General features: G+C 38.0%; 1 protein-coding gene across 4 annotated transcripts in view; it reads left to right on the top strand.

Annotated features, from left to right (window-relative positions):
- The window catches only part of SEPTIN7 (septin 7), a 64,244-nt gene that overhangs the window by 30,450 nt on the left and 17,739 nt on the right, over nucleotides 1-16,055 (top strand). For 2 of the 4 annotated variants that reach the window (XM_056334951.1, XM_056334950.1), the window contains exons 1-4: nucleotides 6,028-6,085; nucleotides 6,181-6,287; nucleotides 12,600-12,700; nucleotides 13,186-13,320. In XM_056334951.1, the coding sequence (XP_056190926.1) occupies nucleotides 6,043-6,085; nucleotides 6,181-6,287; nucleotides 12,600-12,700; nucleotides 13,186-13,320 (386 nt within the window). In that variant the 5' untranslated portion in view covers nucleotides 6,028-6,042. Of the gene's footprint in view, nucleotides 1-6,027; nucleotides 6,086-6,180; nucleotides 6,288-12,599; nucleotides 12,701-13,185; nucleotides 13,321-16,055 lie in introns of those variants that run through there. The other 2 variants (XM_056334953.1, XM_056334952.1) reach the window with 1 other exon arrangement.

The following is a 16,055-nucleotide window of genomic DNA, read 5'->3' as shown; positions in this document are numbered from 1 at the left end:
GCTGAGCTTTTTGCAAGATTTCACATGATACCATCCTACGTGGAGCTGAAATACGTGGGAGCAGCTGTGCAGCATGATACTGCTCCTAGCCATCCTCCGGACGGGTTTAGTTTGGATTTTCTTGTCCATTTCTCGATATGTTGATTTGTATTTTGTAGAGCACTGAACACAGGAACTAGCCTTTACAAAAGCTTCTAAAATCAGACTTAAAATTAAAAGCATCTTGTAGTCTTCATTTTTTGTGGTCATCTAAAATGACATGTCAGAGCATAATTTCCCCTTAGTGAGAGGACGATTCCATCATACCGTTCGGTATAGTTCAGGCTCTTTGATTATTCATGTAGCTTCACTTCTGTATAAAAGTAAAATCATCTGTGTTACAGTGCCATCAAAGCTGTTGCACATTTGCATAAAGCTGCAGGTGCTGTCATGCAGGTAAACTGAATTGTACAAGGATGAAAGATGAAATGCATTATTTTTTTTTGTCTTTTGACAAGCTTTTTACCCCTCTTTGAATCACTAGCATCAAACTGATGGGATTATATTTTAGGCAAGATCTGTCACAATAATCAGAATTTATAAAATGGAAAAAAAATCCATGAAAAAAGCCTCACCTGCTAAAAATAAAATATGCTTTGATTTAAATAGTCTGTATATGTTAGTTGTGGAGAAGTACATAATTTTTCTTTTGAATTTTATCCCTGTGTAACAACTCTTTGGAGCTATCAGATGCACTAAAAATCTCTGCCCCCTCACATCAAAGAAGAAAAGTATTGCTGGATATCTTTGTTCTGATAAAGCAGTAAAGCCACTGCAGATTGTGTCCGTTTGTATCAAGTAACTCTTAACTGCAGGCTTCCTTCTAGAATGCAGTGGAAGCTTTTAAAATAAATTGTGCTATTTGTAGAAAACTCATTTACCCTGGGTTGTTAGGTGTTGGTGGCTTGTCTCTAATAAGCTACAAGCCCCATTGGGATGAGTTACCTTCCCTTGTCCACTAGAGCTGTTGGCATTAATGCACCTTCTGAATCTGCAGTTGCTACAGTTCTCAGTTAATGGATACAGCGATGGAGACTGGGTCATCTTCTTGGTGACAAGACATGAAGCATACTTCTTCGAGCATTTTAACTGAAGTCTTGGTTTATGATGCTGTGAATTGCCAAAAGCATTTTCCTTGCAGATTCTGAGGCAGTCTTGTAGTCCCACCTGGAGTCTGGGAAAGCAACTTGAAATGCCTAAGTACAGATAGCATGTGTGGTCACATTCCCAGCGGTGCAGTTGATTGTCACAGGGTGTAAGCATGAAATACTGTTTGACTGGTAGATAGCCAAGTAATTGTTAGTGAAGAATAGAGGAACTTCAGGTGACTTCTGCATGAGTAAATTCTTTCGTATTTAATGAAGAGGTAGGAAATAGAATGTGCAGAGCACACTGACACTGTTCAGTATCAGTTAGTGATCTTGATCACTTGACATGTTTAATGAACTCTCGTATGGGGTCATAAATCTAAGAATGTAAGTAATATTTTTAAGTTCAGGGCCTGGATTTTAGAAAACAAGATCCTAAAAACACGATAGAAAACTGATCCTGGATTTTCAGAGTGATGTGGTAGCTAGAAGATGTAGTGTGGTGTATTATCAAGTGATGTATTATATGAATGAGAAAATAGCAGTCTCCAAAAAGAGTTAAATATCAGATTGGAAACTGAGTTGGAGTGGACTGCTTGTACATTTCTGTTGTAGGTGTTTGCGTAAGAATGGTTGAGGCTCAAAAGTTGGAGTAGGTTGGAAATGTACCACTTTCTCAATGTGTCACAACAGTGAATGGTGAAAAAAGCAGTATCATTAAGGTTTAAGGATAACAGTTAATGTCTATTATCACAGGGAGGAGATGCTTGCAATTTAAGTTTCTTTGCAGTAATAAAGTTGTAATGAGCTGATGGTGGATAGAAGTTGAAGTGAAAGAAAACCCCATATACTGAACACTTGCAATTTAGCTGCGAATAGATTTTTCTAACTGATTATCACAGATCAGGATTTCTGGTTCCTTTACAGAGAGTGGTTTGGAAATGAAGGTGAAAGATTTATGTAGCTCGGTTGAGAACAACCCGAGTTACTTTATTTTTCACTTCTGGAGCACTGCTTTCCCCCCAGTCCCATAGATTGCGTTTCATTGTTCCGTTTTTTGAAATTGTTAATTGTCCATACTTATCTGCACTAATATTATTCTGGAGACTATTTACCGTGGTTGTTGTTAGTCTGTTCTGACCCCAAAAAACTATGTTCAAGATAAAACCCAAAAAGCTGAATGTGTTGAATGTGTTGGTGTGGGGTTTTTTTCTTTCTTTCTTTCCCTTCTCATGTTACAGCTGGTCTCATCTGTGTGGAGAAAAAGGGAAGTACCTGATCAGTGTTTTGTTCACAGAAGAAGAAATTATGCTATCCAAGGTTAATTTTAAGTGATATGCGTTGGGCCATCTGTATAAAGATGCTAATTTTTGACAGGTTAACACAAGTGTAAAAGAAAAGCTCCAATATTTGTACAGCCATTTAGAAATTCATAGGCTTGAGAAGAGTTGGAACTTCTGCTAGTCCTGTAAGGGCTGACAAAAAATTCTGTGCTTTGCAAGACTGACAGGAGTGTGTTAGTAAAGTACATGCTTATTTCTACCAGGAGTGGCCAGCTCCATTATTTTAATGTGATTACAGAGGGAAAATAGCTTGACAAAACGTTGAAATTTTGAAACACTAATTTTCTGATAAACGTGAGACACAAAATAATGAAGAAAAAGAACAGTGTAATTGTCCAGAAGAACCTGAAGCATATATGAAACATTAAGTGGGAGAGTGAGGGCAAGGTAAAAGCAGTAGCTGGATATCAAAAAAGATTAAACTCTTGGATTCAGGGTTACCCTGCAAAGTTAAAGCGTTTTTTAATTTTCTTTTGGAAACAAAACATTTCATGCTGAAAACAGAAGACACAAGGTATTTCTAAAAATTACTCTGTTAGGCAGTTAGATCCAACTGCATCATGGCACATTGAATGATTGGAAGTTATTACTGCTGAAATGGTTCTGTTACATTGTATTCTTATGCCACTTTTATGTAACGGTGAGAGGGCAAAATCCCATCAGAAATGCTTAATGAGTGTGGGAAGATGCATTTTATATGGATGTTTGGGTGGGGTTTTTTTATGTTAAGGCAAAGTAAATTCCACTTGTTTTCCCTGTTCTCTTGTGTTTTGTTTTGCTGTATTCATAGTCCATTGCATCCTTGAAAGCTGCATTCCCGGCCTTTCCAGTAGGGAATCCTTTCAGGTGAATTTGGGTGGAGCAAGGTTCTACATGGGAAGAGCAGAGGGTTTTGTTTGGGGGTGTGTGTTTAGGTTTTTTTTCTTACCATACTGTTAGCTAAGGTCAGAATATTTTATTGTGTCCAAAAAGGCTGCTAGAACTGTTCAAATACACTTGGTTTCTTTTAATTTTGCTTCCCTTGTAGTCAGCAGAGACATTCCTGTTTTATTACAGTGGAAGCAGCATGACTCCCCATAGTACAACATTGAATGTTTCGGTACAGGTTTTACCTACAGTTTCAGTGTAACTGTTTTATTTGATATTATAGCCTTTTACTACCGTTATAGGTGTTGACTGTTACATGGTCTAAGGCACAACTGCATCCAGGATTGATGTATTGATGCAAACTCTTACATGTGATACCGCAATCACTGGTAGCATTTTAGCAGTTCAAACTGTTAAAAATCAATACTGGCTGATGAAAGTTGCTGACTTTAGTGTTATCTAGGGGTATGTAAGAGGCTGGGCACCTTTGGGAACAAGGTGGTGCATAAATACCCTTAGCATACTTGTCTTTTTCACTAATTTCAGCTCAAAACTGCCTTCCCATCCTTGCTGCTGTAAGGGAGGGGGAAACAAACCTCAAACCTCTCAGAGTGTAATGCTTCAGCAGTTCAGGAACTACTTGGTATGGAGTGCCACAGCTGCAGGAACCATCTAGGGCAAGCTGCTGGTTTTCCATCACATTCTTTCAAAGCTGAAAATCTTATTTCCATATGTTGAATTTCAATGGCAACTTGACAAGCACTGTGATTTTTCAGGAGAAGTGGTTATTCAGAGTGTTTTCCACTTCAAATTCTGTAGCACATCCAGACCAGCAATAACCCTAATAGAAGGGAGGAGAAGGGATAACCCTTTTTTGTATATTGAATTAGAATCTGACACACAAATCTTTCTTCAATAGTGCAGTAGAGAGCCTTTTCCAAGATTATGTTCACCTAAAGAAGTGATGTTTGCTGAAAGGCTATGAATTGTACTTTGCAAAATTGGACCCCTCCTTTCAAGGCATCCCGTAGATGGATGAAACGCTATTCCGTTTAACTGGAATGATATGTGCATCTTGGGCAGAGTTGTGAGATGGAGGTTAAACTTGAAACTAGCTGCCGCTATGAGGCTGGAAAGCTGTGAAGCTTCTTTCTGCTGCAGACCTGGTAGGGACCCTAAAGGTCTTGCAAGTGCAGATGATGTGTCCCCCTTACAGTGCCTAGAAGTGTCTGGTTGTATTTACCACATAGTTCTGAAAGGTCTAGTGCAGCAGACCACAGAAATAGTCAAAACCTGCGGTGGTAGTGATGAAATGCTTGTCAGCAAGCCTGTCCCCTCTGGCTCACAGGTAGTTGTTGTGTTTGGGTTAGTGTTCCCAGCACCGCTATTATGGGGTTATAACTTGAGCATCTCCTTGTTCTTTGGCTGCTGTAGCCAGAGCCTGCTTGCAGCAGGGGCCAGCTCATCTGTTGGACAGGGTGGGGTTTGAAGAACAAGCGCTACTAATAACTTAGCCAGCCTGCAGGAGCTCTGGTTGCAATGTTTCATCAGCTGCTAATCCGTTTACAGTATAGCTAATCAGATTGCTCTGTTCCGTGCTGCAGAGACCTTGTGCTGTGCCATTGTAATTGAGATGGCTGATGTGTATAAGCTAGCTTGTGTATGAAATCGAGCTGGCTATTACAGGCAAGACAAGGTCTTGTCTGCTGAGGTTTGTAACTGCTTTGTTTTGTAGCTCTCTACTACTTGCATTAACTCAGGGCACTTCAGTTTTGAAGCTTTCTGAGTTTAGTCTTTAAATCAACCATTATTTGTTGGGAATGGAGGGATTAGCAGGTTAGGCTTTTTCTTTTCAAAGTGCGGGGGCAGTGCAGCTCATTCTACTCCCTTAGTGAAACTATATAGTTTGCACCCAAATTTGTTAGCTTAAGAGCAAATTCCTGCATGACTGTTTAGGTCAATGACTACCAGCACTGCATATGAAAACTTAAACAGAAAACATCATTTTCATATGCTTATTTTCCTTGGTTCTTGTTGCCAGTGTGAATTGCTGTGTTGAAGTAGATTCTTTACAGTAGAAAAATAAGCAACTTTTTTTTTTAAATACTGTAATAAGTAGTTGATCTGAAATTCTTGCTCCTGTCTCTGTAGAGATGTAAATGGGGGGTAAGCTTTGCTGTGGGGACTTGTAACTGTATTTGCTTGGATTGTTGTGGCAGTAGTGCCTCCAGATTCTTTAGCAAGGCTGGTTTATTATTGCTGATGAACAAATTGGTTTTGTTTGTTGGTTTGTTTTTTAATCTCCCTCCCCTGCCCCAACAACAGGATTCCCAGGCAAACCACAGTTCTGAAACTTCATTTTAGCTCTTGTAGCTTTAGTAGTGAGACTGAATTAATTTTCACTTTTTTCCCCCACCCCCGGCCTCACCCCCTTTCTTTTTTCCCCTCCTTGATGATAAGACTCTCAAATAATACTTGAAATAAAGGAGATATTGTGACACCAAAGCAGGCTAAGCTAGGAAGTTATACCAGGAAGATAGCTTGTTTATAAAATTTAACGTGGGGTGATATCATCTTTGTGTTGTAACAGGAGCAATGGAGAAGAGCTAAATGCACTCAATCCTTAATGTGATCAGAAAAATGAACATCTATAGAATCCAACAGTGACAGTTGGATTTGCATGGTTTTCCTTGAAATTCAAAAACATGACAGGTTCTCAAAGCCTTAGAGCGGAGTGCATGTTTTCAGGTACTACATTTGAAAAGTATTTGAAATATAGATCTAAATGTTTATACCTGCTGTGATACTCCTGGTTTTACTGACACTGTTTTGTTTTCTTCCAGGTGAATCTGGACTGGGAAAATCAACATTAATCAACTCATTATTCTTAACAGAATTGTATTCCCCAGAGTATCCAGGTCCTTCACACAGAATTAAAAAGACTGTACAGGTATGTCTGGGAAAAAACTGCACCTTGAATGAAGTAACTTACAATCTAGTAATGCAAGGTGATCCAGTTGTCACATAAGCACCTGTATTTCCAGTAAGTTTAGCAGTTATGTGAAGCACCAAGAAAGGCTCAATGTGTCTTTCAGTGTACCTTAGCAATACAAAACTTCCAGGTTCTGAAACTGGTAGTCTGTTGAAGTGTGGGAACCTTGAAGTCAAGTACTTTGCATGCTGCCTGTATTTTAGAAACCTTATATGGCTGCAGTTCTCTTTGGAAATGGGATGTTTTATTATCAGTAAAAATACTGAGTGTATCTGTAGAAATATACAGATGTGCACTAACCCCCTTGACTGCTTAAGGCAGACATTTAGAAACTGTGTTAAAAGATTTGACGTAAGTGTAAGGACATAAGGTATGAAAGTATCCACCAGTCTTCTGCAGCCTGTATCCTTTGTCGTGCATTTTCTAATTATAAGTTGTTATTCTGAAACCTGTCAGGGGCTAGGGTGAACCTGGCTGACTTTTAAGTACTAGACTCCGTGCTTAGGCAAAAAAGATGTTCCTGCAAGTACATGATACAACAGAATTATTTAGTCAGGCTGGAAAACTGAAGTTGATCCATTCATTTTGTGTAATAATTTGCTACTGATCAGTTATATGTTTCTCTCAAGAAAAGGAGCATGCTTTTTGTATTATTAAAAATGTTATTAGGAAAAAAGAAATTTCCTAATAGGAAACACCTTCCACACCTAATAGGAAGAAATAAATAAATAATGTTGTGGGTAGCATAGGAAATAATTATATTTCAGTGGGCTGTTTTCTGCCTCCACAGCTGAGCAGCTGAATAAGGATGCATAAGCTCTGTTCATCTCTGCTGATGCACGTTAGACACTTGTTTAAGATTTTCATGAATATAGCTTGTAATAATCTAACTTTGTACAGATGAGGACCGGGGGTGCTCAGCATTGCTTCTGTTGTCCAGCCCAATTCTTCCAGCTGCAAAATGACAGCCTCAGACCACCTCAGCTGTGGCTGAAGTGATTTTGCAATTACAGAGTGGTCATAAGCGTTGTGTTGAGTTAGGAGGGTATGCGAGGTGCTAAACAGAAGCTGTAAAATCAAATGTTTTATTCAATGAAATCAAATAACTGCTCCAGTGCTATGATCCACTGACCTTACTGGTTTGTGGGGCTTTTGGTTTGTGTTTTTTAGAGGGGTTTAGGGTAAGGCTTTTTTAATCTAATCTCAAAACATTGAATAATTACCATTGGGCCAGGAAAACGTTATGCTCATACTAAGAAGGTTAAATGATGTTGCTTGTCAGCTCAGCATCAGTCTTGAATACTAATACAAAATGCATTTGCTGTGGAATATCAATCCTTTAATTTGGAAGAAAGCTTTTGAACATTCTGAGCTTATTTCTCTAAGCTTTGGTCATGTCTATTAAGCTGTTTTATTGGTTTAATATAAAAGCATAGCAACTCTGACAAAATGACTTAAAACTTGCTAGCAGGGGCATTGGACCGTTATTTGAATTAGAAAGGTGGAATTTATGTACCTGTTTCAAAGAGATGTTAAGTGGGATGGAAAAGGTGTGCAAATAGTTAAGCTCTGGTATAATATGAATAATATGAAATAATCAGTGCCTGTTGGAAAACTAGGTAGGAGGATGACCTGTTTTTTATTGGAAGAGAGATGTAGTGTGATTCCATTCATTACTGTTCATTATACATTGGTTTAGCGGAAGCTAAACTAATTCAGGTTATGTTCATTGAATTATAGTTTAAATAACTTAATGATGTGTTGGATTCCCTGTCATTGGAAGACTTAATTTTATTTTTTAGATTGGGAAAAGTGGGAAGAATTTACATACAGACTAACAAAAACAATAACAAGACATCTTTCAAAGATAACTCAGTGCTGCCCTGTCTAAAGGTGGATCAGTGTAAGAAAAATTGAACTAAAACTGTGCACATAGCTTCTGGAATCAGAGTTAACTACTTTCATCTGTTAGGTGGCAAGGTTAGATGATCTGTTCATGCTGACCTTTTGAATTCTTCAGAGGTGATTTGATTTTTATTGATCTACTGGTTGAAGACAACCCCCATATTTTTTGTTAAGCTTCACTTAATTTTTTTTTCTTTTTTTCTTTTTAAGGTGTAGGGTAGGGGGTCAGGGCTTGAACAGAGCCCTGGCTGAAAAGCCATTGCATTTTTTCCTACATCCACTGTGTGGGCTAAAGCCTGAGGGTGGACAAGAGCTAGCCAAAACTACTTTCAGTACTGGGGTCTGTCATGACTCAGAAAATAATATGATTTGAATAAAATACATTTCAAGACCACCTTCCACTAAGAAATTACTGCTTACTCTTATCTGAGAGGTTTTTTGTTTGTGTATACTTGTAGTGCAATGTTGCTTTGCTTTCAGTTACTTGTGCTGAATGAAAAATCGGTAAGCATGGCATTTTAAGAAGGAAACTGAAACTGTCTTATTTAATTGTCAGTGTCTAAGTCAGGATAAAACTGTTTCCCCCTACAACCTTGAAAATCTAGTGGGTTTAATAAAAACATAAAATGTGTATGTTGTGGAGGTGATTCCAGTCAAGCATTAAATCAAAGAACCAACAGTGGGAGCTGCTATTTGGATCCACATGGGATTTGTACTCTTTGCCAGTGTAAATCTGTCTAAGCTGAGGATGCCAAAGGTTTTGTAGAGTAGAGATGAGACAAGCCACCAGAGCATTCTAAAGTCTTGGTGGTGGTAATCACCTGTTTCTATGTGGTGAGAATAACTTACTGATCAGAAACTGTGTAAGATCTCGCATAGATAAATACAAACTGGTTTGGGCTTGAAAACAATTGCAGTTTCAAGTTGTTTTGTGAGGCAGGTCCTTTGTATTAATTTAATGGAAAACAGAAAAACGGTTAGTAGTAAGTGATTTGATGTCAGATGAATTTAAAGGAAACTTCTTCAGAAATGATGGGGTATGAAATATATTTTCTCTGAACATTATTTGACTATCTTAAATAGAGTATGGTAAGAGCTTGTTTAATCCATTAGAAGTAGTCAAGCTGTAACAAGCATCATGTTGTGAATGCTGTGTTGTAACTGCCAAGGAGATCAGTGTGACCCAGTTGACTGGAGTGCATGGGAAAATGGCTGTTTGGAGGAGACTTTTATTAAAACGTTTTAAATTCCAGGACTCGAACTAATGTTTTCTATTAATCCCTTGGGAATACTTGTAAATCAGATGATAGGATGCAGTTGGATTCTTAACTATGAATGACACTATTTTACAGTAATTTTTCTGGATCTTTTCCAGATGTTGCTGCCTTCTGTGCCTTTGACCATGTATGGACACATCTATTTAGGCTAGAAAAATGCAACTTTACAGAGGCCTTACGGCAGGTTCTTCACCTACTATCTCTTACCAATAGTCTCTACCACTTACAATATACGGTGGATATCATCTGATTGTCCACAACACAAGCATAGGATATTTAATTTGATCAACTAATGTTTCTTGTTCCGTAGGATTTTGAAAACCCTGCTCTGATAGCAAGATACTTACATGAATTTATGGAAAGTAAGAATAAATTTAAATCCTCACCACCCAGTAAGGTATTAGCACTGTCTGCAGAGATTCAGTTACTGCAGGCAAAAGTTACTGCACCTTTGTCAGAAGGTGGCTTCACAAATTCGCCACATTTAAATTTTACAAGCATACAGAATCAGGAAAAATGTTTGGCGTGGCATTTCTGAGTATCTCCTGACCTTCCTTTTCCTTTGTTATAAACACATGTTCAAGATAATGGTTTATTAATTGCTGCTTTTGTAAAAGCATTCCACTGTGAGTACTTAATAATTTAAAGATTCTCCTTGGGAATTTTTGTGCTGGAGAATAAAGCTGATACCTTGTAAGCACTTGGCAAGAGTACAGCTCGTAACATTACCATCTCTAATATTTTGAAAGCGTTAGGAGTTTCTTAACACTTGCAAAGAGCTCAGTTATAGGAGGGCATTGTAGTTACTATATGCAAGAAAGCAAAAAGAATACAAGGCATCAGAAGTTAATCTGTGTGCTAAAACTTGACAGTAGTAAACTCTTGGCTGAGTAGACTGTGTGACTGGGTTTTACTGTCGTGCGTTGTGGCATTCAATAAAATTTCTCTGTAGAACCCTTGAGGGGTAAAAAATTACATTCATCACAATTAAGTTTTTAAAGCACTGCATGTATTCCTAGGTTCTCAAGGTTTTGGACTGGATGCTTTCAGAAAGATAGGAGTTACACAGTTAATGAAAAGGCAGCCTGGTGGTGTCTCAGGCTGTGTGTGTACTGGGGCTTTTTTTTTCTTTTTCTTTTTTTTTTTTTTTTTTTTTTAACCTTCCTAACCTTTGCAGTAAGCCTGCTCAAGTAGGGGTTTGAATTGGGTGGCCTGGAAGTCCACCCCAACCCCAGGCCACCCCAACCTGGATTCTTGTGAGACTAGCATCTAGGTAAACCAGTGTTGGGGCTGGGGACTCTTTGTTTTATGAAGCTGCTTTACTGATTTTGTATTTGTGTTTTTGTTATGTGAAGAACCAGCTCGTGACAATTGCATGCTCTGGACAGCGATAGTGTAGCTGAGTTAGGTTTTTGACACCTAGCAGTAAAAAGGATTGATCTGGCTCAGATAGGATCCCCAGTGCTGAGCAGATAAAAATAATATCCTGCATACTCGGAGATTAAATGTGGAGCTTTCTTTGCAGTTAGTTACTGCTTTCTGTGGTTTTGTGTATTCTTTTCCTGAATTGGAATCAGTGTTTTGCTTGTGCAAGAGGTATTTAGTTTGACTTTGTGTAGAGTGTTAATTTATCTTGTAGATTGACATTGCATCACGTAACCAGTGATTGCAAAGTGTTTGTAACAATGTTCAGGTGTGGCTGTGAGAGTGTCTGTTTCACCTATATAACTAGGGATGTGCAAGTGCTTGAGCTGCGTTGATACAATCTCAGATCTTGAGCTGGTCAAGAGACCATCCAGATAGGATTTACTTTCAGAGTAGAAACTTTGATAACTCTTCACTGAATGTTCTTGTGGGTGTTCGCCTGGTTATATTTAACTTTCTTTTTTCCCTCCAGTTAGGGTTCAGGAGACTTAAGAAATGTTAAGCAATGTGCAACCAGGTGGCATCAACGTCTGCCAACTCGTGTGTGGCTCTGAATAAATGGCTTCCGTTGTTCATTTCTTGAATCCATATCTTGAAAACAGCATCACTAGTGATTTAATAGATATTGTCTTAATATCAGGGGAAAACTGTTTAAATGTGTGAGCAGTTGGCAAGAGCCAACGTGCTCACGTGAGTTTGTAATTTGTAATTTCTTGCTACTGTGGATCACACTGATACGACAGTGCTGTACAGCACTTTCTTAAGCAGATACACTTGACGTTGGCATTGCCAATAATTAAGGAGGTATTGGCAGAAAGAAAGGGGTAGCAGTCAGTTTGCTGTTCAGCCTAAGTTGTCTGTGTCATGACGTGTTTAATCTGTTTGATAACATGCTCACTGCAAGCTGACTGAGCTGTGCTGCCGATGGGTGGTCACAACTTGAGGCACGCATTCCCACGCCCAGATCTCACATCGTGCCTTGTGCTGATGCAGTTGCCTTCTGAGCCAGGTTTCCATCAGTGACCTGAGCTAACAGGAACAAATCCATTACGGTCACATGAGGTCTAGCTCAGCAGATTGCAGCTAGATTATATTACTTTCCAATATCAATCTGTTTGTAACAGGAAACCATCACTTTCTATGATTCCTTTCCCAAGCATTATACTAGCTGAAGAATAAATGTATTCTTAAAAACACATTAACAGGACTAGAAATGTAGTATCTAAGATGCTTGGGGGGAGGTTTAGTTTTGAAAATTGTCATTTTCTTTGAAGTGACAAAGTTTACTCCAAAGTATAATGCCTGCTGTATCAGAATGTCTGGATATCTCAGAATGTAAGTATTTTTAATATATATATTTTTATTTTTTATATTGGCATTAGTATTGTTGGTTAGGGTTTCTCCTGTTGACAGGAGTTAAGATATTAAGGTATCCTATTTACTTAGATGGGTTCTTTTATCACTTTATTTAAATTATGACTCTTCTCTTTAATGATTTTCAATTTATAGAGACTTTATAAGCAAAACATGGATGCAGTATTCGTCTGAAACAGAAAAGTTAGTAATTCTTTGTAAGAGGACTTATTCATGGATTGCTTTTCCCGGTGTTTATGATGAGTGACAAAATTGCTAAAAATTTAATCTTGCCTTATTCATTTTTCAGGTTGAGCAGTCAAAAGTTTTAATCAAGGAGGGTGGTGTTCAGTTACTACTTACAATAGTTGACACACCAGGATTTGGCGATGCTGTGGATAATAGTAATTGGTAAGACATTCTTTCAGTTAGCTTAAAACCTTAACTACTGTAGTTCCAAGTACCTTTATAGCTCCATTGAAATGCTGTCAGCTTTTCCCTTTAAAGTAAATGGAGCATTTGGCTCTTTATCCAGTTTGTGCAGTGTGCAGAACCACCTTCTGTACTGTCACAAGATGTGACCAGTAAAGCGAATTCCTTTGGCTACTGTTCTTAAGTGTTCTATTTAATGCTATTATAATGAAGGTAATTATGTTTGAAAGGGTTTTTCAGTGAATTTACAGATTGTATCTCCAGAGCTATGTAACTTGGATGTATGTTGAGGAGCTGGTCACTTAAAATGTGCTGTGTTGGAATGTCTTAATTAAAAAAAAAAAAAAAAAGAAAAAAAAAAGGGCAAGCCATGGGGAAATAGTATACATCTATTTCTTAGCAAAGACGGACTTTTTTACGTAAATGATATAACTTACAGGTTTTTATTCATGTAACCTCTGCAGTTGGCAGCCAGTTATCGACTACATTGACAGTAAATTTGAGGACTACCTGAATGCAGAATCTCGAGTGAACAGACGTCAGATGCCAGATAATAGAGTGCAGTGTTGTTTATACTTCATTGCTCCTTCAGGACATGGGTTCGTATTAGTGTATATTGTATTTTCTTTCTCTGTCTTTTATCTTGGATAAACATCCAAATTTGGCACTCTTAGTTATATAAAGTTCCAAATAGAATTTTCTTAATGGCCTGTAGGCCATCCTTAATTTCAAAGATGAGCTTGCTTTGGCTTGTCAAACATCAGCAAGCCAGACAAGCATAAATTAGAATACGAGAAAACATGATTGCACATCAATTATCTGACAAGGAAAATAGTACTAGAACAATTAAAATTACAGAGGTGTTCGCAAGTGCCATGTATGTTTGTGATCTATATCTTTTGTTCAGATCAGGAGGAGAAACTGGTTCACACTTGAAGCAACAGGATTTTTCCTTTCCATTCTTCCTCCTTCCCTTTGACTTTAATGATAAATTGAAGATGGGAAGTTTCCTGCACGCTTTAATTCACCTGGGGTGTAATCTTTTGTCTAGTGATAATTCCAATATAGGCATTATGGTTTTTTTTTTTCAATTATTATGCAATCTTCCACCCCTGCTTAGTTTTTAACTTGATCAGACTTCTATCTAGTGGTAGAGAGAGAGAACTGCATTTCCAGGGTGTATTAGATGCAGGTTGATTGTGTCTGAAATTGATAAGATGTTAAGCAACCATTGTCTAGCTGATCAAATTTGTCAGACTCTTAAGTTATACCTTCAAAACCAGAAGGAAGAGAAGTAGCCTATGCTACTGTATGTGTCAAAAGTAGTAAAACTTGAAGAGAGCGATGAAGGAATTTTGAGGAATATTCCTCAGGCAGTGAAAAATGCCAGCTATTATGCTCAGTTTCTGTAGCTAGTGTTGGAATGGTTCTAATCATTTTGAGCTAGACAGAGATGTTCCAAATTTGGAAAGGAGTACTGAGGGGTGGAGAAGAGTTGTTCTTCTAGACTTGCCTTAATGAAACATCTTTTGTTGTTGTTCAACATGCATGTTTGTAATGTCAGTTTTGCTCAGCATGCATGTCAATTTTTAAATGCAAACGCTTTAAATCCTTGGCATACACTGTTTTACTAGTGTACAAAATCAAAATATTATCTAAATAAAGGGAAGATGATCAGTTCTTTGTGTTAGTCAATCTTTTTTGAGCTTTTTCAAAAAAACCTTTGTCTTCCCTTCACACTTCTCTCTTACCCATTTAAAGTTTCTAAACTAGTGGGAGGTGCAAATTGTAAGGAAAAATAAAGGTAATACTTCAGTTAAATTAAGTTTTGGTCACTAAATTTGTGAGGCTAAAAAGCTGGAAAAATTTGTTCCTTGCACGGGTATTTCATGTTATTCTTGTGGGGGCCTGTAAAGTTGAGCTGGGTTTGCATAATGTTTTTCAGTTACTGGAGTAAATGCTTGGAATTGTCATCTAATTAAAGGAAATTAATGAAGCACAGAAAAAATGGGTGCTGCTGTTAGCATTCATTTCTTCTTAAGATCCTGTCTTCTCTGAAGGGGCATTGCTTGCTTCCTACCTGTTTTTTGTAGTGGTGCAGTCTTCAGTCATGTTTCCAACAGCACATGCAACCCATTGAGTAATGCACTCTTTGCTTTTAATGCATGATTGTGTTTACATTGAATTAAAGCCATTTGTAGGTGTACTTACTTCATTTGTCCTTATAACTTCATACATTCACAAAAGCCTACTTTTTGCAATCTATAAAGAAGAAAATTATGCAAGTTAGGTCCTTCAATTTAACGCATCCCATTGTTTTTAGCTGGTATCCACATAAACATCTGAATCGATAAGTTAGTTGGTATGGGGGTGGTTACGGGGAGAGAGTGAAGGGGCTGGAGGAGCCTTCCAGGTAAGGGAATGGGGTGATAATGTGCAGCCTTTCTGCAACGCTAGGCTCCTCATGTAAAGGCTTCCTGCTTCAGTCTACACTGTCAGCTGAAGACCTTGAGGTGAGCACTGTCGTCATTCTGAACGTTCTGCTTTGGCAACTGCCCGGCAGCTGGTGTTGCCCTGGGTAGCTTTTTGGAGTGAGGAGAGGGAAAGCGTATTGAGATGGATAGATAGTTAAACCAGTGCTCTTAATCTAGATGTGCATTAATGTTATTTACTTAACAGAAACATGTTGAGAAGCTGAGAAATTCAGTGACAGGTAGAAATGTTAAAGTGTATATTCTTTAACACTTTATTTATTCTTTTACATATAGTTTGGAAAAGAAGCTAAATTTGAGTACCAACTGAATCTGTTTTTAATGTTCCTAATCCTAATTTCTTTTATATGAAGAGAAATAATCTTGAGTCCTTTAAATGACTCCTTTAAGCCTGACTAAACGCTGAAATTCTGAAGCATTAATGCATCACGGCCTCTGTGGCTTTACTTTATCAAGCAGGAAATATTGACCACTTTGATCCACGTCAATGGTTTTATATACCCATATGGTGGGTGGTTTAGTTTTTATGTCAGTCACCCACTTTCATAATGTTTTTATTGTTATACGTAGCGATTTACAGATTAGATATTTCTACTTCATTTGTACATAGGCCACAGAGTTTATATACTAGATTGCTAAAGACAGTAAAAACCCCAAAACCTCAGAGCCCACTTTCAGGAAGAAGCATAGAAATAAACATTACTTCCAGAAACTGAAACTGCATATGTGAACAGAGCATCATTCACAACTGTAAGCTCTTACCAGCCAGGCTTTAAGTGGGACTGTCTTCCAGCTAATGACACAAGCTTTACTACCTTCATAGGAGAGTTCTTATTACTTGC

Source organism: Falco biarmicus, chromosome 4 (assembly GCF_023638135.1).
Source record: "Falco biarmicus isolate bFalBia1 chromosome 4, bFalBia1.pri, whole genome shotgun sequence".
Classification (NCBI taxonomy): domain Eukaryota; kingdom Metazoa; phylum Chordata; class Aves; order Falconiformes; family Falconidae; genus Falco; species Falco biarmicus.
This window is presented reverse-complemented; position numbering and strand designations above follow the sequence as displayed.